The sequence below is a fragment of the Leguminivora glycinivorella genome, chromosome 1 (genome assembly GCF_023078275.1).
Source record: "Leguminivora glycinivorella isolate SPB_JAAS2020 chromosome 1, LegGlyc_1.1, whole genome shotgun sequence".
Classification (NCBI taxonomy): Eukaryota; Metazoa; Arthropoda; class Insecta; order Lepidoptera; family Tortricidae; genus Leguminivora; species Leguminivora glycinivorella.
The window spans coordinates 15,394,931-15,418,428 of record NC_062971.1 but is presented as its reverse complement, the minus strand read 5'-3'; the positions used below and the strand labels follow the sequence as shown (position 1 = coordinate 15,418,428).

At 36.4% G+C, this 23,498-nt stretch overlaps 1 protein-coding gene across 1 annotated transcript; it reads right to left on the bottom strand.

Annotated features, from left to right (window-relative positions):
- Positions 1 to 925: 925 nt before the first annotated feature.
- On the bottom strand, positions 926 to 21,954 carry LOC125226785 (fibroblast growth factor receptor homolog 2-like). The gene is made up of 13 exons (XM_048130878.1): positions 21,836 to 21,954; positions 20,383 to 20,534; positions 7,063 to 7,227; positions 6,669 to 6,798; positions 6,007 to 6,263; positions 5,263 to 5,506; positions 4,779 to 4,968; positions 4,362 to 4,467; positions 3,758 to 3,951; positions 3,352 to 3,489; positions 3,015 to 3,110; positions 2,259 to 2,332; positions 926 to 1,053 (listed from the first exon to the last, which is right to left on the bottom strand). Exons 3-12 carry the CDS (start codon positions 7,159 to 7,161, stop codon positions 2,278 to 2,280), a joined length of 1,509 nt encoding a protein of 502 aa, XP_047986835.1. The 5' UTR covers positions 7,162 to 7,227; positions 20,383 to 20,534; positions 21,836 to 21,954; the 3' UTR covers positions 926 to 1,053; positions 2,259 to 2,277.
- Between the last annotated feature and the right edge of the window lie 1,544 nt (positions 21,955 to 23,498).

Sequence of the window (23,498 nt, the reverse complement as noted above, 5' to 3'; positions counted from 1 at the left end):
TTTTGGCTTAAATTTAGTATTTGGGTAAGGGCATAATTTGACAAAAGGTATACTATCCGGTGCCGCTAAATTAATTTTAGTAAGAAGGTTATCATACAATACTTGTACGTTTTGTTCTGCTTCTGGAACATGTAACGTTCGTTCTAAATTTTCTCGATATAAATCCCAATTAGCTAATTTGTAATTTCGTTTTATATGCATTATGCTATGTTCCTGATAAGTAATCTTTAGTTTAATTATTAAGTGGTCACTGCCTAAACGTTCGCTAATAACATTCCAAGTAAAATTAACTGCGACATCTGTGGATACGAAAGATATATCTGGTGAAGTTTTTTGAAGTATACCGTTCACCGATTTCACTCTAGTGGCTTGTCCATTATTAATTGACACAATGTTTTGAATACTGTTTGTCATCAACAATACAGGGTACAATAAAAAGGGATCATATATTCTTTTACCATACCAACTGGCTCTCTTCATTCTTCAAAAATGGTTGAGAAAGTTGCATTTTACACACAAGAGTGCAAAGTAGTTTTATACTTACAAGTTTTACCTTTTTACTTGATGTCTTAAACTAGCTGGTAGATAAGTATAGTAATTGACCTTTAAATGATGATTTTGAATCATAAATGTTAATTCCTATATTGATGGATTTGAATTCGTTTGATGTTATAGGTACAGTTAGTATTTTCCGTGTGTTGCCGCTGTGAAAATGGTTAGTTCCACTCGGTGGCATATTAAAACAAGTCACTATTGTTACACATTTTAATTGTTAATAAGTACCTAATTGAAGTTAATTTTAGCCTAAGAATAGCTTTTCTCTTTCTTTCGACTTCAAAAAAGTGTAGGTAGTACCGTGTTACCCGTGAATGTAACATGCATATAAAAAATATACCATTAAGTATTTCAGTAAATAAAACAAATATAAACAAAGTTTTCCTTTATTTTACACATACTTTATTACGAACCTTGATGTTTGCTTTTTAATATAAGTTATCCAAATTCACTGCTATCGAATTGCCATTGCCAGGTGGTGCTCATAGGCGCTTTTCGCTACAAATGGAAAAAAACCGAGTTATCAGCCCGTAGCACGTAACTCGCCCGGACAATGTACCAGTTACAGTTACTTAAAAAAATATCATTATACGTACTCTCAAAGACATATATAACTCCGTATAGACAGATAAAGTCTAAGAAAAAAACGTACCTCATTACCATACAGAAAAAGGTACGGTGGCCTAGATGGCACTACACCTTTGTGTACCACCTACACCTACACTACCTACGCTCGGCTGGCGATAAATTAATATTTGACATTTTAACACATATCAAGCTAAGAATATGAGCCAAATTGTCAAAACTGAGGTTCAAAAGTTTTAAGCCTGTGTCAAGAGATGGCAGTCTATGCACTGTGATTACACATTTCAATTCGACAGTAACTCTCTATAGTACTCGATCCTCTTTGGTACTATTGACCTACTTGTTTTCAATTTTGAATGATAACCATTTAATGCCGTTGCACGTAGCCCAAGTGGTTAATGGTTATTTGTTTTACAAGGGGGCAAAGTGGTTGTTTACCTGCACTTGCCAATATTGATACCCGAGCAAGCGAAAGATTCCAATATTGAACCGCGAGCGTAACGAGAATCTTGAGCGTTGCGAGGGTTTCAAGGCACATAGGTTAAACAAACTTTAGCACCGAGTGAAACAAAAAAAATTTCACCACACCAATACGAACAAAATACTGACTATAAAACATGGAACTAAATCACTTCCAGCAATCTATTCAATATTTATGATTCAAAATAATTATTTATAGGTAAATTCCACCAGCCAGCTCAAGGCATCAAGTTAAAATTTGTATTAAATTACTTTGCACTCTTGTGGATAAAATGCAATTTTGCTATCTGTTTTCGAATATCAAACATACATACATACATACAATCACGCCTGTATCCCATAAAGGGGTAGACAGAGCACACGAAACTACTAAAGCTTCAGGGCCACTCTTGGCAAATAAGGGGTTAAAAGAAAACTAAACTGTGGCATTGCAGTGACAGGTTGCCAGCCTCTCGCCTACACCACAATTTAACCCGTATCCCACAGTCGCCTTCTACGACACCCACGGGAAGAAAGGGGGTGGTGAAATTCTTAACCCGTCACCACACAGGCAAAAAATTGATCGAATAGCAAAATTGATCATTATCAGTTTGGTGTGGTGAAAACATTGCCCCTTATGTCAAACAAATTCATCGTACATATTGGCTTAGCTTTTTGTTAGGCCAGCATAGTTACGTATTCATTCAAGTTTTCCGGCAGCGGTCCATTTTCCCTGAAACAATGAAAATCTTCTTTGTACCAATTATAATTAATTCATTTTAGCATCATTCACTTAAACAAAAAACACGTGCGTAATTGTCATTGGTATATAAATAAATGAATTGAATTGAATTAAATATACCGAAATTAATTGAGTAGGTAGCAAAATATTTTCCACTTTGGTCATTAACATTTGAGGTCCCCGTCTACGCTCAGGATTCAATTTTAGAATACTTTGCTTCGATCTGAATCCAATATCATTTCTCATCATAAATATGTCATTTTGCTCCTTAGTGACACAATCTACTTTTTTGTTAAAAACGTCTATACTGCTGTCCTTAAGTAGCTTTAGATGCCAAAACATTTTATACCTACTACAAAAAGTAGACTTATCATTTTTTTTTATCGGCATTTGTGTGCAAAGACGTTTGTGTGCAAATATGCGAAAGGCATGCACTAGTTAACGCGATAGGCTATATAGACTAGTGTGCTAGGCCCGGTCATTTACTGCAAGCAAACATTTTATACCTACTACAAAAAGTAGACTAATCATTTTTTTTTATCGGCATTTGTGTGCAAAGACGTTTGTGTGCAAATATGCGAAAGGCATTCACTAGTTAACGCGATAGGCTATATAGACTAGTGTGCTAGGCCCGGTCATTTACTGCAAGCAAATAAAATTTTAAGTGTCTTACGGAAGATTCAGCATGGACTTCATAGTGCCGACGATTTCTTCGAATGTCGGCCGATTTTCGGGTTTGAAGGCCCAGCAGCTTTTCATCATATCATACCTTAAAACAAACAGTCAAATATGTAATTAATATTATTCGTCTGATCTTAGTTTAGCCGGCCTAGCCGAAGTGATAATCGTTGATGGTAAGTGGTATGGGTACAAACGAAATCAAATAAAATGCAAAAATTTTCGTTTATACATTATATACCCACCTAAACATTTGAATTTCCCACTTATACCCACAAAAAAAGGAAAACCATGATATATGTATAAGTTGAGTAAATATGAGGTATACGCACATCTCGTTACTGCAGTCATCCGGTTTTTCCAGCCTGTTGTTCGTTTCCAAGTAGTTGTACAGCTTGTAAACTGAAATTTTGGCGTAAGGGATTTCGCCAAAAGTCATGATCTCCCACGTTATCACGCCAAACGACCACCTGCGAAATATTAAGCACCAATTCATACTCTACATGTGTTGAACGTGTTACAAATTTACGGGCAATTCTAACAATCCCAAACGTAAAATTTTGTTAGTGATTATTGCCTTTTGTGTATTAATTACTTGTGACATGTGGAGGAGACTAGAGAATGCGATAAAATATTCTACCAAATTGTTTTGCCAAAAATGTATTCCAATACATCTCATGTTACATTTTTTTAAATTAAACTTTCAAAGTACATTATCAAAGAAAAGTTTCGACTTACACATCAGAACGCTTGTCGTAATAATTCTGTGCTATAGACTCAGGAGCCATCCACTTCATAGGAAGTTTGCCAGCCGTGCGCTTGCGATAGTAGTCAGTGTCGCGAACATCGCGCGCCAACCCGAAATCGGCTATCTTCAGGACGAGGTCAGCCGATACCAGCACGTTGCGGGCCGCTAAGTCCCGATGGATGCACTGTAGGACAAAATTATAATTATTATAATATTTTATTCCTGTTGCCCTCTGCGGAGGTGTACCGCTGGAATCATATTCTACTAACTAAACTAACCCTAATACCCTGAGCACATGCTCCACCGCATGACGCCAAGTAGATTTACGTTGGCATGGTTTATGTTTGCTGGGTATTTTCCGGCTTGGAGTCTCTTTGGAGTCTGGATTTAGGTCGTTTAGGACATATCCAAAATTTCCATTCAAGACTATTTATCTTCTGGATTTCCTTATTTAAGGGTATTGGGGCAATTATTCTCCATATATGACTGATCGTGATGCCAAAACATACGCAGGATTACCCTAAGCATTTCAAATTTATTTTGTACGTTATTTGCATAAATGCATACAACAGACTTCCTCGATCTATTACTTACACCACGCGACGACAAGTATTCCATTCCTTTCGCCACTTGCCAAACAAAGCCTGTCAGGTCTCTCTGTGCTAACGGCTTGTTAAGCAAATTCTCCGTAGATCCAGCACTGGAAAAATAAAAATGGTGCATCAGCAAAGAAAATATTTAGAGGAAAGAGAACTATTATATTAATTCTCCAATATTTACATACTTTTAGTTTAATCCCTGGATAAAATATTATTCGTATTAAGTATTACATTACAAGTAAATTAACCACATCTATGTCCTTGCTAATGCGTTTGACATTTTTTATGAGCGAATAAAACACACAAAATTGTGTTAAGACATCAGGGAGTAAAATGAGGAGTACGGTGAAAATTGTGCGATTTCGCGCAGGTCTTCGTCATACCAAATTAGGCCTAGCAAGTGTAAACTTACTTTTTGGGTGCTTTGTGTTTCTTGAGATAGTCGCGCAAGCACCCGTTGCGCGCGTACTCCACCACGACGTAGAGCGGGCCGTCCTGCGTGCAGCATCCCAGGAGGTTGATGATGTTCTCGTGCTTGCCGATCATCTTCATTATCTCCATCTCTGACACCAGCGATATCATGTCTGCGTCCGTGTAGCCGTCTGGAATATATTCATGTTATAATACTTACAAGAACGACACGTGTACGTCTATCTTATATGAAAAAAAAAACTATTACTGGTGTCGGCGGCGGATTGTAAAATTTTAGAAATTATTAAGTGCTTAAAGTTTCAACTAGCCCTTTTTCTGGTCAACTTGCCTTTCGGACTTCTTAAGCAACCTAACGAACGTACATATCTTGCCCATCTGTTGTTTTGATAAGACTATCGTCAAAACATTACACAGGTCTATTTGGTCTGCTGATATTTATTTATAATTGTTGACCATCTTCTTACCTTTTAACATTTTCACTGCTACAATAGTCTTAGCATCTTCAGAGACTACTCCGTGTGCCTCAGCTTTTATCACTTTTCCGAATTCACCTTCTCCCAGTAATTGTCCAGTAAGGGATATCTTGCATCTTGGTATTTCCCATTTTGCATCCACTGGCATCTGATATTCTGACATTAATGTAGTGTCATTTCCTACTATTCCCATCTGGGTTAATCTTTGCTTTTCTATTTTCACTATCGGCATTACCTGAATGAGGACCGATGTATAAATAATAAGTTTTATACAGAAATAATTAACAAGCTAGCAAAATTACTTTAGTGTTTTAACTACATTTATGAATATGTTTTATTAACGATTCTGTAGACATGATCGATCTGCACTCCGAATAGGTAAACACAAAAAAAAAATACTACAATATTCGGTTATCGCAGTACCTAATTGAAGCAGTAGGTTTATAGGTTTGTAGACCTTGTGCGCTTTGTTGTCACGTATCCAGAATCAATTGAAAAGCTAATGGTATATTTGAGGAAGTGAGACATATTAAAATTACCTACATCTCCACACTTGGACTATGTTCAATTATTCTGCAATTTATAATCCGTAATAACTTTACATATTATAGATAAGTAGTAAAGTTTATTGAAACAAACCAAACAAGCTACTCACAAATCATACTCAGCACAGGCTTCGTCATAAATGCAAATCACTTTATGATTGTATGTAACTTTACAAAAATATAACTTTACCAATTCTCCTGATTCTGACGGCGGTTTCTCCACGGTAACTTTCTTTAACCAATATTTAACAATGACATTGCCATTTCGCCTTCTGTAGACAGTTATACCGATGATGATAATGATGGTGAGCAGCAACACCACTGTAGCAGCGGTTATGCCCGCTAGTTGCTGGGTTTCTTTTGCCTTTTTGGCTTCGTTTATTTTTGCAACCTCTTTTCTAGCATCCTCATTGAACTCTTCGCCCGAGTAGTGGCTTGTATCATTGTCTGTAAACATTGCCCATAATATATGGAATAGTTACCTGTGCTGCGAAATTACATGGAGATCAATTATAATTTTAATGAATGCATTTATAAATTCGCCATGAACTTTTGCATCTCACTGTAATTTATTTAAATTTGAAATCCAATCTTATTAAAACTTGATGTATTTTATCTTTGGGACAGTCTTAATTTTAATATTATTTTATTACTTATATATCAACTTTAAGGGTCAACCGAACATGAGCTTCCGTTATTTAATCACACCTATGCTTATAATGACATTTTTTGTTAACAAAAGGGTTTCAGAATTGTGTTTGTAACCTTTTGCAGTACACATGTACCAATAATTAATTCCCAAATAATTATGCTATTTCTTGCACTTTTATCGAAAAATACTTTATTACGTACCATTTTCAACTATCAGATATTGGAAAGAAATTTTCGCTGAGTTATTTTGAACCAGAATACACAAGAAGTACCGTTGATGGTATCCAGTTAATTTAGAAAACGACAGTTGGGATTTGTTGTGCATATCACCCTGAAACAAAATACCTACATTATTATTTAAATTGTGACTTAATACTACAGTAGCAAAATTCACGCCCGAAAGCTGCAAGTTGTGAGTAAAAACAAACTACTTCGTTTGATTCGCTAAGAAAAAGCATTTACTTGATCTATGATTGGTATATTATGAATTATGTGGTTGTTCTCCTCAGTAGGTACTAGGTACTCGCTTGATTAACATAAACTTCTAATGTGGAACTTCGTTCCAGACTTGCGTCGCATCCCTGTTGACAAATACCTTGTAAAAATAGCCCTCTGTCACGGAAAAGTTGTGTGTTGTTGTTGGTGAAATTTTCTTTTCTCGCACCGATCCAGTATACCATGTTGTTGTTGTCATATGAGAGCGGACATTTCAGGGTCACGTTCTCTTGAAATTGTTTTGTAATATTTGGTCGGGGGACGGCTGTGAAAAAGAGTACATACATTATGCTGAGCAAAATCTAATGAAGCATCCTAACTCTCCACAGGCTGCAGAAGAGTTGTTATTTTTATTAACTACTATCGCTACTCTGCGATTGTCGCCGTACATTGTCAATTTATTCGCGTCTGAAACTACAATAATTATGGATAACATTTTGTGTAAAAGTAAAAACCAGTAGGTACACTTTGAAATAATAATACATGACATATTATTATTTCAATTATTTGGCCCAAATATGGCGACAGGTTAAGACGCTACGATACCCCTCATTTCTCCATACAAACGCTCTCGCCTGTTTCCTCTCTGGTTTTTGAAGCTAGATCAATGGTTTTTTCAACACAGACTTTTATTATCAATATCTGTGTCGGACCGTTTTGCTTTTTTTGATATTTTTGTTTTAAAAGGAATTAGAGCCTCTCAAAGTTGGCCAAAACGGCTTAATTGAATTTGCCAGAAAGAAAGGCGTGGTATTCAAAACTGAGATCAATTATCCAAAAAAACGAAACGGTCCGACACAGATAATTTCCTTGTCATTCTGATTTCCAAATTTCGTAACGATTGGTTAAGTTTTGGAGGAGGAAACAGTCGAGAGCGGAACCTCGATTTTTGCAGTTTTTACGCGGGATTTCGCGCCTGAGCTGCAGTTGTCCCTATCGCACCAAATTTAGGGGCGGGGCTAAGTTTTTATATACGTACACTAAAATAAAGTGATGGGAAATACTCGACATCTAATGTCGATAATCTAGTGATGTGAAAAGTTATCGATATACTACGTCGAAATATCGACATACCGTGTTTGACGAACTTTTTAGTTAGAAATACGTACTATTATATGTTCATATTTAAAATTGGTGGTCCAAAAAAGACCAGTCTGCTCCGAGACCACGGGGACAATGCCGTCCTTGAAACGTCGGAGGTTAGTGTTTAAAACATAGTAAATACGCGATTAAGTCCCGTTTGCAATTTTAAATATGTGTAAAAATCGTGAAAGTTTGAATCTGTATTATATATTCTGTGGAAATACTAAGTCCATATTTTTATAAGTATAGGTACGTAACAATTGCATACAGGTATAGGTTTATTTTATACATGCATAACTTTTCTCGTCATTGGTTTACTAGTAACAATTATAAAGTTATGCTGTATTTTACGATAGATTCCACGAATATTAGGCAACTATTTGGTATTCGGTCTTTTCAGCCATTTTGCCGAAAATTTGGTATTCGGTCATCATTGTTTATTTATTACTATTCTGCCGAACACCAATTAGGTAAGTAGTTATATTAGTCATATTATATGTACTTATTTACACACAATAAAAACAGACATAATATTAATTATAACAGACATAATATTGGGTTAAATTGTGGCGTAGGCGAGAGGCTGGCAACCTGTCACTGCAATGTCACAGTTTCGTTTTCTTTCAACCCCTTATTTGCCAAGAGTGGCACTGAAGCTTTAGTAGTTTCATGTGTTCTGCCTACCCCTTTATGGGATACAGGCGTGATTGTATGTATGTATGTATGTATGTATAATATTAATAATTTAAGTCATGTTTTAAAATATTTAAAAAAACGATGGGCCTTATTTAGTAATACATAGTTTGTTCAGGTTGGTACCAGTACCTGCCCTTAATAAGGCCCAGTGCTTATATTTCTTCTAAGTTTTATCAATCATGCCGTTTTGTATATTTTTTTCGCAGACATAGAATCAAAAAATGCCCTAAATAGTTACTTCTCTAAATAAGGCCCATCGCTCGCTTCTTAAGTTTTATAACTTTGTGTAAACATTGTGTTCATGAATTCAATCATCAATTTTTGTGATAAGTATTTATACTACGGTCTGTCGTCTAAAACACATTTATTCAGGACTAGCTTTTACCCGCGGCTTCGCCCGCGTAATAAAAGTATTCTTATTGAAACGTTTACAAAAAATAAGATTTTCATTTGGATCCGTAGGTTTCTTTGTAGGTACATCTGTCCGCGATTATTTCGATTAAGGTAAAGCGGGGCAATTCTCGACTGGGGGGCCATTGTAACTGATCTATTTGCTGTACGGTCAGCCATGAAAGTGGTTTCCCACTTTTCGACTCTATTGATCAAAAAGTGTTAAACCACTTTTTTGGCTGACTGTACCTTACACATATTACTATTGTTTTAAAAGAAATTCTTGCAATGATTGTAGAATTGTTACACAGCGACCACAGCGTAGGTAGTAGGTACGAATATGTATGTATTTTACCTATATAAATATTTATACTGGGGAAACTTCATACAACCCACATAGCCAGTATCTCGACGCTATGGTCGGTAGGGTAAAAAGTACTTCCTTGCATTATCGCTTACAATTTTTTCCATTTTGCTTATACTTATTGCAAACGTAAACTTATAGAAGGCAAGCAAACAACGATCTTCTTACAGCACATTGAATGTAATAGTTATTACGGATGCAGGATACTCGCCGATGCATACTTACTAATCCCTTCCCACTGAGCCACCTGCATTTTACACTGCCTAGATATCGATTGCCGACCGATTATTCCGACCCCAATCCCTATTCTTATCCCCGTCCCTATCTCTATCCTTGTCCCCGTCCCCGTCCCGTCCCTGCCCCTGTCCCTCCCCTATCCCTATCCCCGTCCCCTATCCCTATCCCTATCCCTATCCCTATCCCTATCCCTATCCGCATCCGCATCCCTATCCCTATCCCTATCCCTATCCCTATCCCTATCCCTACCCCTATCCCTACCCCTTCCCTACCCCTACCCCTTCCCTACCCCTACCCCCTTCCCCCTACCCCTACCCCTATCCCTTCACTATCCCTAACCCTAACCCTATCCCGTTCCTGTCCCTGACCCTGTCCCTGTACCTGTCCCTGTCCCTGTCCCTGTCCTTGCCCCTGTCAAATTATCATGCTAGGAGGTGAACTTTGAAAAATCCTTTCTTAGTGCTCCTCTAAGGAACTTCCGTGTCAATTTGAAATCTCTTGAACCAGAAGTAAAGATAAAAACTAAACCTATACTTATGGCTATTTTGGATATTTTAACCCCATTGCACAACAACAGGGGAGAAAATTTCTTTTCCACCTCATTCGATTTTAAATATTTATCGTGATCAGCGACCCGATAAACCATAAAAACGATACCCATATTGTGTTTTTGACTTTACCCCCTTTGCACCCCTTTAGGGGTCAAATTTTCAAAAAACCTGAAACATGTCTTTAGGAATCCTCCTGTGAAGTTTCTAATAAAATAGTCAAACTAAACTTGTTTCCCGATACAAACTTTGAACCCCCATTTCACCCTTTTAAGAGGAGAATTTTGAAAAATCCTTTCTTAGTGCTCCTCTACGCCATATAAGGAACCTATGTGCCAAATTTGAAATCTCTAGGACCAGCGGTTTCGGCTGTGTGTTGATATGTCAGTTAGTCAGTCAGTCAGTTTCTTCTTTTATATATTTTTTGATATTTAAACCCCATTGCACTACAACAGGGGAGATGGTATTTCACTTCCGCCTCGTTAGATTTTAAAAGCGTTGTATTTATCGTGATCAGCGACCCGATTAATCATAAAAACGATACCCATATTGTTTTTTTTGACTTTATCACCCCCTTTTCACCCTTTTAGGGATTAAACTTTCAATAATCCTGAAACATGTATTTAACATGTCTTTGGGAATCTTCCTGTGAAGTTTCGAATAAAATAATCAAACTAATCTTGTTTCCACATACAAAATTTGAACCCCCATTTCACCCCCTTAGGAGAGGAATTTTGAAAAATCCTTTCTTAATGCTCCTCTACACTATATGAGGAACATATGTGCCAAATTTGAAATCTCTAGGACCAGCAGTTTCGGCTGTGCGTTGATATGTCAGTCAGTCAGTCAGTCAGTTTCTTCTTTTACATATTTTTTTGATATTTAAACCCCATTGCACCACAACAGGGGAGAAGGTATTTCACTTCCGCCTCTTGTACTTGTACTATGGGTGCTAGGCGACGATATAGCGCAGGACACCATCGCGAGCGCAGACTTCTGGCCGAAAGGTGTGGTTTTTCGGCGATTCCGGGGCAACTTGCCGAAGCCTACACCGGGGCAAACGATGCAACGGAGCCACGCTGTTACGTCATCGCCCAAATAAATTGTTTGGTTTTAAACTTTATTGTTTGTTTTTTTTTTTTCATGTTCTTACTTACTGTTTTTTTTTCTTTTTTGTTATCTAAGTTTCGTGACGCATTGGTTTTACTGTAATGTCATGTAAACATGTTTTTACTAATAAATAAATAAATAATAAATACTTAAATAGATACATACAATCACGCCTGTATCCCATAAAGGGGTAGGCAGAACACATGAAACTACTAAAGCTTCAGTGCCACTCTTGGCAAATAAGGGGTTGAAAGAAAACGAAACTGTGACATTGCAGTGACAGGTTGCCAGCCTCTCGCCTACGCCACAATTTAACCCATATCCCATAGATAAATACAAAACCATACTTAAATAGATAAATACATACTTATATACATAGAAAACATCCATGACTCAGGAACAAATATCTGTGCTCATTACACAAATAAATATCCTTACCGGAATTCGACGAACGACGAACGACGACGGGAATCGAAGACAACATTAAAATTAGGTAGTTAATTAAAGTACTTTGAAGTAACCTGCTGTCCTACGGGATAATAGTACATTACGATACAAGTGCGTAAAAAAGGAAGTTCGAAACGAGTGGCGATAAATTAAAACACGACCGAAGGGAGTGTTTTAAATCGACACGAGTTACGAATTTCCTTTTCGCACGTGTATCGTACGACGTTTTTCAGTACAGATGAGTACAGTACATATAATGAACCACTTCTCGCACTAGTGCGTAAAAAAACACCATCTGTACTGAAAATATTATAATATATATAGGTATCCATATATTTTTATTCTTTTCCTTCTGGCGACCGTCCTTTGTCACCCATGTTTCACAACTAAAGAGTAAGACGAAATTGACGAGTGAAGATTCTCTGACTGAAACAATTACTTTTCATATTATTAATGTTTACCATTACACACAGAGCACAATCTCATCGGTAAATATTGACAATTTTACTTTATTTCGACGTGCGTTTATCATAGCGCTCTTGAATAATACGATTTTGTAAAGAAAATATCTCCTAGATACATACTATCAATTGTGTCGCTTAGTTTCAAACTTGGGTACTTAAATCCATTCTGCTTTAAGATTGAATATATTAAAAATATATATTAACCTTGTAGCAGAATGGATTTATCCAGGTTTGAAGTTAAGCGACACAATTACGCTTAATTCGGTATGTAAGAAATACCTTATTTTTTGTTAAGTTACTGATGGGCCTTATTTCATACATGCAGCAATTTGGGAAAAGTGCACCTACTTAATGCACAATTGCACATGGACCCAATTTTTGACCCATTTACACTTATCTAATTATAAAATGTACATAACATTTCGAGACTTTTAACCGGGCCTTATTTGTATGTAGATTACAGATGCCCTTAGTTGGTAGATGAAATGAGTGTTATATACGTTTTAATTCTATGGTAACAGAAATGCTGATATGTAAGTATAAATAAGTTTTAAATAATAAAAATATCAAAAGTATCTATACGTTTAAGTACCGATACCTAGGTTTAAATTTAGCTGGCAAATTAGTTAAGCATTTTTATGGTTGGTCTTGTTCTGTGCTAAGCCTTGTATTTCTAATGCTAGGTAGGTAATATGTATACACAACCCTAGAAAATTAGAAATATAAGATGCATATGTAGCTTTCCATCTGAAAAAGGTCCTTATGCTTCATATGCAATAAGATTTTGTTTGGCAGATTTTTTGTTAGAATTCTGCTAAAAAGTTCTAATTACCTTGGAACATAATCCGGTGTCTGGTAATATAATAGGTACCAAATTGTTACCTAGTTAAATTTTCCTACGCTGTCACTTCTGTCAAACATGTGCAAAAAAAAGAATAAGATTCACATACATTTTTGGTAGGTAGATACTGTCAACCAATTATGTAGAATCCTAGGCCACTCTAGAACCCTGTCGTATTGACACCGTCATTTATTTGCTACAGAAGTCAGTTTTACTTTTACTGTGAAAGGGTCTAGATTGGCCAATGACCTAGGATTCAGATTAATTGGTTGATTGTACGTACCTACTCCTATAATATGGCTTCTCTTTGAAATCGAAAAGGTTTTAGCTTTTTACATACCGAATAACTTTATTTCGCTAACAATGTGACTCTTAAAAGAAATCATCTTTTAAGATAATCACATTATGTATAAGATAAGGAATTGTATCTACCATTCCTTAAAACATTACAAATTTGCATTTTAGTCAAATCAGTACACTTAATATCTTCACGGAGTCCAAAACATTATGCGTAAACACTTGTGCCGGCGCGCGGCGGTGGACGCGGGTGTGTGCGTGCGCCACGCGCACGCACACAGGGCCTCTCTGTGGGTGCCGCCCCCGTCAGCGCGACGGCGATAAAGACCTAAAAATCTCAAATTTGAATTCGTGCTTCGGTATCGTATCCTCTAGAGGATACGATACCGAAGCACGAATTCAAATCCTCTAGAGGATACGATACCGAAGCACGAATTCAAATTTGTGATTTTTAGGTATTTATCGCCGTCGCGCTGACGGGGGCGGCACCCACAGAGAGGCCCTGTGTGCGTGCGCGTGGCGCACGCACACACCCGCGTCCACCGCCGCGCGCCGGCACAAGTGTTTACGCATAATGTTTTGGACTCCGTGAAGATATTAAGTGTACTGATTTGACTAAAATGCAAATTTGTAATGTTTTAAGGAATGGTAGATACAATTCCTTATCTTATACATAATGTGATTATCTTAAAAGATGATTTCTTTTAAGAGTCACATTGTTAGCGAAATAAAGTTATTCGGTATGTAAAAAGCTAAAACCTTTTCGATTTCAAAGAGAAGCCATATTATAGGAGTAGGTACGTACAATCAACCAATTAATCTGAATCCTAGGTCATTGGCCAATCTAGACCCTTTCACAGTAAAAGTAAAACTGACTTCTGTAGCAAATAAATGACGGTGTCAATACGACAGGGTTCTAGAGTGGCCTAGGATTCTACATAATTGGTTGACAGTATCTACCTACCAAAAATGTATGTGAATCTTATTCTTTTTTTGCACATGTTTGACAGAAGTGACAGCGTAGGAAAATTTAACTAGGTAACAATTTGGTACCTATTATATTACCAGACACCGGATTATGTTCCAAGGTAATTAGAACTTTTTAGCAGAATTCTAACAAAAAATCTGCCAAACAAAATCTTATTGCATATGAAGCATAAGGACCTTTTTCAGATGGAAAGCTACATATGCATCTTATATTTCTAATTTTCTAGGGTTGTGTATACATATTACCTACCTAGCATTAGAAATACAAGGCTTAGCACAGAACAAGACCAACCATAAAAATGCTTAACTAATTTGCCAGCTAAATTTAAACCTAGGTATCGGTACTTAAACGTATAGATACTTTTGATATTTTTATTATTTAAAACTTATTTATACTTACATATCAGCATTTCTGTTACCATAGAATTAAAACGTATATAACACTCATTTCATCTACCAACTAAGGGCATCTGTAATCTACATACAAATAAGGCCCGGTTAAAAGTCTCGAAATGTTATGTACATTTTATAATTAGATAAGTGTAAATGGGTCAAAAATTGGGTCCATGTGCAATTGTGCATTAAGTAGGTGCACTTTTCCCAAATTGCTGCATGTATGAAATAAGGCCCATCAGTAACTTAACAAAAAATAAGGTATTTCTTACATACCGAATTAAGCGTAATTGTGTCGCTTAACTTCAAACCTGGATAAATCCATTCTGCTACAAGGTTAATATATATTTTTAATATATTCAATCTTAAAGCAGAATGGATTTAAGTACCCAAGTTTGAAACTAAGCGACACAATTGATAGTATGTATCTAGGAGATATTTTCTTTACAAAATCGTATTATTCAAGAGCGCTATGATAAACGCACGTCGAAATAAAGTAAAATTGTCAATATTTACCGATGAGATTGTGCTCTGTGTGTAATGGTAAACATTAATAATATGAAAAGTAATTGTTTCAGTCAGAGAATCTTCACTCGTCAATTTCGTCTTACTCTTTAGTTGTGAAACATGGGTGACAAAGGACGGTCGCCAGAAGGAAAAGAATAAAAATATATGGATACCTATATATATTATAATATTTTCAGTACAGATGGTGTTTTTTTACGCACTAGTGCGAGAAGTGGTTCATTATATGTACTGTACTCATCTGTACTGAAAAACGTCGTACGATACACGTGCGAAAAGGAAATTCGTAACTCGTGTCGATTTAAAACACTCCCTTCGGTCGTGTTTTAATTTATCGCCACTCGTTTCGAACTTCCTTTTTACGCACTTGTATCGTAATGTACTATTATCCCGTAGGACAGCAGGTTACTTCAAAGTACTTTAATTAACTACCTAATTTTAATGTTGTCTTCGATTCCCGTCGTCGTTCGTCGTTCGTCGAATTCCGGTAAGGATATTTATTTGTGTAATGAGCACAGATATTTGTTCCTGAGTCATGGATGTTTTCTATGTATATAAGTATGTATTTATCTATTTAAGTATGGTTTTGTATTTATCTATGGGATATGGGTTAAATTGTGGCGTAGGCGAGAGGCTGGCAACCTGTCACTGCAATGTCACAGTTTCGTTTTCTTTCAACCCCTTATTTGCCAAGAGTGGCACTGAAGCTTTAGTAGTTTCATGTGTTCTGCCTACCCCTTTATGGGATACAGGCGTGATTGTATGTATCTATTTAAGTATTTATTATTTATTTATTTATTAGTAAAAACATGTTTACATGACATTACAGTAAAACCAATGCGTCACGAAACTTAGATAACAAAAAAGAAAAAAAAAACAGTAAGTAAGAACATGAAAAAAAAAAACAAACAATAAAGTTTAAAACCAAACAATTTATTTGGGCGATGACGTAACAGCGTGGCTCCGTTGCATCGTTTGCCCCGGTGTAGGCTTCGGCAAGTTGCCCCGGAATCGCCGAAAAACCACACCTTTCGGCCAGAAGTCTGCGCTCGCGATGGTGTCCTGCGCTATATCGTCGCCTAGCACCCATAGTACAAGTACAAGAGGCGGAAGTGAAATACCTTCTCCCCTGTTGTGGTGCAATGGGGTTTAAATATCAAAAAAATATGTAAAAGAAGAAACTGACTGACTGACTGACTGACATATCAACGCACAGCCGAAACTGCTGGTCCTAGAGATTTCAAATTTGGCACATATGTTCCTCATATAGTGTAGAGGAGCATTAAGAAAGGATTTTTCAAAATTCCTCTCCTAAGGGGGTGAAATGGGGGTTCAAATTTTGTATGTGGAAACAAGATTAGTTTGATTATTTTATTCGAAACTTCACAGGAAGATTCCCAAAGACATGTTTCAGGATTATTGAAAGTTTAATCCCTAAAAGGGTGAAAAGGGGGTGATAAAGTCAAAAAAAAACAATATGGGTATCGTTTTTATGATTAATCGGGTCGCTGATCACGATAAATACAACGCTTTTAAAATCTAACGAGGCGGAAGTGAAATACCATCTCCCCTGTTGTAGTGCAATGGGGTTTAAATATCAAAAAATATATAAAAGAAGAAACTGACTGACTGACTAACTGACATATCAATTATCAACACACAGCCGAAACCGCTGGTCCTAGAGATTTCAAATTTGGCACATAGGTTCCTTATATGGCGTAGAGGAGCACTAAGAAAGGATTTTTCAAAATTCTCCTCTTAAAAGGGTGAAATGGGGGTTCAAAGTTTGTATCGGGAAACAAGTTTAGTTTGACTATTTTATTAGAAACTTCACAGGAGGATTCCTAAAGACATGTTTCAGGTTTTTTGAAAATTTGACCCCTAAAGGGGTGCAAAGGGGGTAAAGTCAAAAACACAATATGGGTATCGTTTTTATGGTTTATCGGGTCGCTGATCACGATAAATATTTAAAATCGAATGAGGTGGAAAAGAAATTTTCTCCCCTGTTGTTGTGCAATGGGGTTAAAATATCCAAAATAGCCATAAGTATAGGTTTAGTTTTTATCTTTACTTCTGGTTCAAGAGATTTCAAATTGACACGGAAGTTCCTTAGAGGAGCACTAAGAAAGGATTTTTCAAAGTTCACCTCCTAGCATGATAATTTGACAGGGGCAAGGACAGGGACAGGGACAGGGACAGGTACAGGGACAGGGTCAGGGACAGGAACGGGATAGGGTTAGGGTTAGGGATAGGGAAGGGATAGGGGTAGGGGTAGGGGGTAGGGGGGGTAGGGGTAGGGGTAGGGTAGGGAAGGGGTAGGGGTAGGGGTAGGGAAGGGGTAGGGGTAGGGATAGGGATAGGGATAGGGATAGGGATAGGGATAGGGATAGGGATAGGGATAGGGATAGGGATAGGGGACGGGGATAGGGATAGGGGAGGGACAGGGGCAGGGACGGGACGGGGACGGGGACAAGGATAGAGATAGGGACGGGGATAAGAATAGGGATTGGGGTCGGAATAATCGGTCGGCAATCGATATCTAGGCAGTGTAAAATGCAGGTGGCTCAGTGGGAAGGGATTAGTAAGTATGCATCGGCGAGTATCCTGCATCCGTAATAACTATTACATTCAATGTGCTGTAAGAAGATCGTTGTTTGCTTGCCTTCTATAAGTTTACGTTTGCAATAAGTATAAGCAAAATGGAAAAAATTGTAAGCGATAATGCAAGGAAGTACTTTTTACCCTACCGACCATAGCGTCGAGATACTGGCTATGTGGGTTGTAAAGTTTCCCCAGTATAAATATTTATATAGGTAAAATACATACATATTCGTACCTACTACCTACGCTGTGGTCGCTGTGTAACAATTCTACAATCATTGCAAGAATTTCTTTTAAAACAATAGTAATATGTGTAAGGTACAGTCAGCCAAAAAAGTGGTTTAACACTTTTTGATCAATAGAGTCGAAAAGTGGGAAACCACTTTCATGGCTGACCGTACAGCAAATAGATCAGTTACAATGGCCCCCCAGTCGAGAATTGCCCCGCTTTACCTTAATCGAAATAATCGCGGACAGATGTACCTACAAAGAAACCTACGGATCCAAATGAAAATCTTATTTTTTGTAAACGTTTCAATAAGAATACTTTTATTACGCGGGCGAAGCCGCGGGTAAAAGCTAGTCCTGAATAAATGTGTTTTAGACGACAGACCGTAGTATAAATACTTATCACAAAAATTGATGATTGAATTCATGAACACAATGTTTACACAAAGTTATAAAACTTAAGAAGCGAGCGATGGGCCTTATTTAGAGAAGTAACTATTTAGGGCATTTTTTGATTCTATGTCTGCGAAAAAAATATACAAAACGGCATGATTGATAAAACTTAGAAGAAATATAAGCACTGGGCCTTATTAAGGGCAGGTACTGGTACCAACCTGAACAAACTATGTATTACTAAATAAGGCCCATCGTTTTTTTAAATATTTTAAAACATGACTTAAATTATTAATATTATACATACATACATACATACATACAATCACGCCTGTATCCCATAAAGGGGTAGGCAGAACACATGAAACTACTAAAGCTTCAGTGCCACTCTTGGCAAATAAGGGGTTGAAAGAAAACGAAACTGTGACATTGCAGTGACAGGTTGCCAGCCTCTCGCCTACGCCACAATTTAACCCAATATTATGTCTGTTATAATTAATATTATGTCTGTTTTTATTGTGTGTAAATAAGTACATATAATATGACTAATATAACTACTTACCTAATTGGTGTTCGGCAGAATAGTAATAAATAAACAATGATGACCGAATACCAAATTTTCGGCAAAATGGCTGAAAAGACCGAATACCAAATAGTTGCCTAATATTCGTGGAATCTATCGTAAAATACAGCATAACTTTATAATTGTTACTAGTAAACCAATGACGAGAAAAGTTATGCATGTATAAAATAAACCTATACCTGTATGCAATTGTTACGTACCTATACTTATAAAAATATGGACTTAGTATTTCCACAGAATATATAATACAGATTCAAACTTTCACGATTTTTACACATATTTAAAATTGCAAACGGGACTTAATCGCGTATTTACTATGTTTTAAACACTAACCTCCGACGTTTCAAGGACGGCATTGTCCCCGTGGTCTCGGAGCAGACTGGTCTTTTTTGGACCACCAATTTTAAATATGAACATATAATAGTACGTATTTCTAACTAAAAAGTTCGTCAAACACGGTATGTCGATATTTCGACGTAGTATATCGATAACTTTTCACATCACTAGATTATCGACATTAGATGTCGAGTATTTCCCATCACTTTATTTTAGTGTACGTATATAAAAACTTAGCCCCGCCCCTAAATTTGGTGCGATAGGGACAACTGCAGCTCAGGCGCGAAATCCCGCGTAAAAACTGCAAAAATCGAGGTTCCGCTCTCGACTGTTTCCTCCTCCAAAACTTAACCAATCGTTACGAAATTTGGAAATCAGAATGACAAGGAAATTATCTGTGTCGGACCGTTTCGTTTTTTGGATAATTGATCTCAGTTTTGAATACCACGCCTTTCTTTCTGGCAAATTCAATTAAGCCGTTTTGGCCAACTTTGAGAGGCTCTAATTCCTTTTAAAACAAAAATATCAAAAAAAGCAAAACGGTCCGACACAGATATTGATAATAAAAGTCTGTGTTGAAAAAACCATTGATCTAGCTTCAAAAACCAGAGAGGAAACAGGCGAGAGCGTTTGTATGGAGAAATGAGGGGTATCGTAGCGTCTTAAGAATTTTACTATATACCCTTTTTCCCTTCTGTAGGTGTCGTAAAGTCGATTGTACTGCGGGATATTTACTGTGGGATCAATTGTGATGCAATATCTGAATTTTTTTTAACCCCTTACCTGCAGTTTCATGTGCTCTGCGTACTTTTATGGAAATACAGGATTTAATTTAAGTATATATTATTTTGTTTGGTTTAGATATGTACCTACATATATCTGTCAGTAACTACTTACATAAAGTATTGTGTATAAGTTGCGCGATTCCAGCTAAAATGGTACCAAATATGAGTGCATTGATGAAGAGATTGTGGGGCGTACACCCCTTTTTATTGAAGCCAAGCATTTTTCGCACTTTCCAATATTAACATTAGGTTTCACTGCCAATTCTGTAATAAAATAAGATAAATAACATGACCATGCAATAACTTAAGTTTAACGTTGTAATCCTTATCCTTATAATATTTTTCAGTTACACGTGCGAAAAGTGGTACTTTATGTGAAGTAGAAACTTTAAATAGCCATATGTACCCACTGAAAAACGTCGTACAATACAAGTGCTAAGAGGTAATTCGTTACATCAGCAATTCCCGATAAGTTTGTACATTTGGATCACGTCTCCAATTTGGATAAAAATTGGTGGGCTGATAGAGTCCATCATGCTGAGCAAGATCCACTAGGCATCCCAAAATGTCCTAGGTTGATTGTATGAAACTTTCCTTTTTTGTTACCGAAAATATATACAAATCTGGTAACAAAAACGGAAGGTTTCATACAGACTAGATAGGACATTTTGGGAAGCCTAGTGGATCTTGCTCAGAATCACGGACTCTATCAGCTTACCAATTTTTATCAAAATCGGAGACGTGATCCAAATGTACAAACTTTTCGAGAATTGCACACATGTGTATATTTAAAACTATCTTCCCGATCGTGTTTTAATTGATCATCACTCGTTTCGCACTTCCTTTTTACCACACTTGTATTGTAATGTACTATTTTGACCTAATAGTCAATAGTCAATAGTTTATTGCAAGAACAGTGAGATTACATAAGATGTTATCGAAAAGCAGTTCTTATGTTCTACCAAGCGAGGCATGCAATAATTAAAAATTATTTACAAATACGTACAATATAATGTCAATATGACCAATAATTATTAAACGGGATACAGGATATTTATACGCAAAGATTGAGTCAATTTCTTACATTTTATAAATTACACAGCTAAGATGTCAAATATAGGCATAGATAAATAAATTACTTAATTTCCGGATTTACAATAAATTGAGATCTTGGCAACTTAAATATTCTTATTAATTCTTAAATACCTATTCTTTTTATTTTAAACCGACAAGTCTCGCAAAACTGTATTAGAATGACTCCGGCACACATAGAGTTTAATGAACGCAACTAAACGGACATTAATCAAAAATTATCAATAAACAGTCAATGCACCATTCAACACGAGGAAAAACGAATAAAAACTTGCATCAACGCATATTTATTGCTAAGTATGTATATTGCAAATAAAGTACAAAGATGTCCGTTTTAAACCAAAGACTCTACACGAGCTGGTGAAGTTTAACTTATATGTAGGTAGCTAACTACCGCTCGCTAACGATGTTGTTTAAAAATGTAATTGTGAAGACTTAATTTATGAATTAATAAGCTTTTTAAAAATGCTCACCCTGGTTTACGAAACGTCACTCAACCACACTGAACAAAGAAGAATTAATTAATGGTCGCAGCTCCATTTAAATGATTTATTTTCCTTTTGGATTGATTTTCCTCATATGCCTGTTAAGTAACATTATGTAAATTGTACAAATTAAGATTCCATACTCTAAATACTTACCTAAAATTTATATGTGTATCCTATGTATATATTGCCTTGGCAACTGCAGCGCGAGTACGTGGTCAGTGTGGTCAAAATTTGAGCTAATAACGGCAGATCTTTTACGTCTCATACTGGGTAGTTACATGGCTTAAAAGGAATATTTTATTTACGATTACTCGTCACTTATTTAAGAATCATTGTTATTATTGGTTATTGAGATTTTTTACTAAAGAATCAAAAATATATACCATCCCAACAGTAGGTTACATACCTACTACCTAAATAATTAAAAAAAAAATACTTACTGTTTTCCGGAACTATAAAATACACATACCATCATGCCGATATTTAGGTAGGTAGGTAATAAAATAAAACAAAATATTGTATGATTTTCAGGTAATTCATATATTCCATAATGCATTTTTTCACAATATACGACAATAAAATTATTGCTTTCTTATTCTAACAAAATATACATAACATAGGTATCGTACAACGATACATTTAGTTTTCAAATCCAATTCATATTTACTTAATAATTTAAAATAATTGTATTTCTGGATACCCCGACTACATAAACCACGTCAGAAGTTATCACGAACACGTTTAATCAGTAATGCATACCTACACTGGGGCCGATTTTTGAATGTCGACTATTCGATTTCGTAAATTTCGTTCAATAATATCTCCACTACTGGCGATTTAAATTGTATTAATAGGATCAAAAACGAGTGGTCATTACCACTAGATTTAACATTACGTCGTTTTCCACAGACTTTCGAACGGCAAATTCGTGCGTTCGAGATTCAAAATCGGTCCCCTGGCCACAGAATATACAAATTTTGTATTTCAGGCAATTTCGATGCCTGGTTACAACATATAGGTATTTTATGCAACCGGTGTTTAAAGGAGGTCAAATAAGACGAGTGGCGTGGGTAACAATATGAGGCGAAGCCGAAATTTGCTAATAAAGACGCCACGAGTATTTTTGGACTCAGTTAAACACCGTTGCATACAATATTTTTTTACCACACCAACTGGTAAAGGATTACTTTGCTATTCGAAAACAGATAGCAAAATTGCATTTTATCCACAAGAGTGCAAAGTAATTTCATACAAATTTTAACTTGATGTCTTAAGCTGGCTGGTAGAATTTATCTATAAATTATGATTTTGAATCATAAATATTGAATTTTGTGTTTCACTCGGTGGCAAAGTTTGTTTAACCTTCGTGCCTTGAAACCCTCGCAACGCTCAAGATTCCACTTTTTGAACCACTCGCTACGCTCGCGGTTCAAAATTGAAATCTTTCGCCTGCTCGGGTATCAATATTGGCACGTGCGGTTAAACAACAACTTTGCCCCCTCGTAAAACAAATAACTATTTCCCCTCACTAGCTCGGAAACACGTATTTTGTCTTTTAATACCAGCGGGTAAAAACGCATTTTATCCACTAGTGGATAAAGTAATTTGACCTTGAATAGAGGCAAATTTTCTGCTTTAAAATTGATAA

What these genes read in the sequence shown, in the direction of transcription:
- LOC125226785 (XM_048130878.1), bottom strand. Translation starts at nt 7,161, where the DNA reads ATGACAACAACAACATGGTATACTGGATCGGTGCGAGAAAAGAAAATT. An exon ending in CAGAGGGCTATTTTTACAAG is followed by an intron (nt 6,799 to 7,062) that starts GTATTTGTCAAC and finishes ATTTTGTTTCAG; the next exon opens with GGTGATATGCACAACAAATC. An exon ending in TACGACAAGCGTTCTGATGT is followed by an intron (nt 3,490 to 3,757) that starts GTAAGTCGAAAC and finishes AATATTTCGCAG; the next exon opens with GTGGTCGTTTGGCGTGATAA.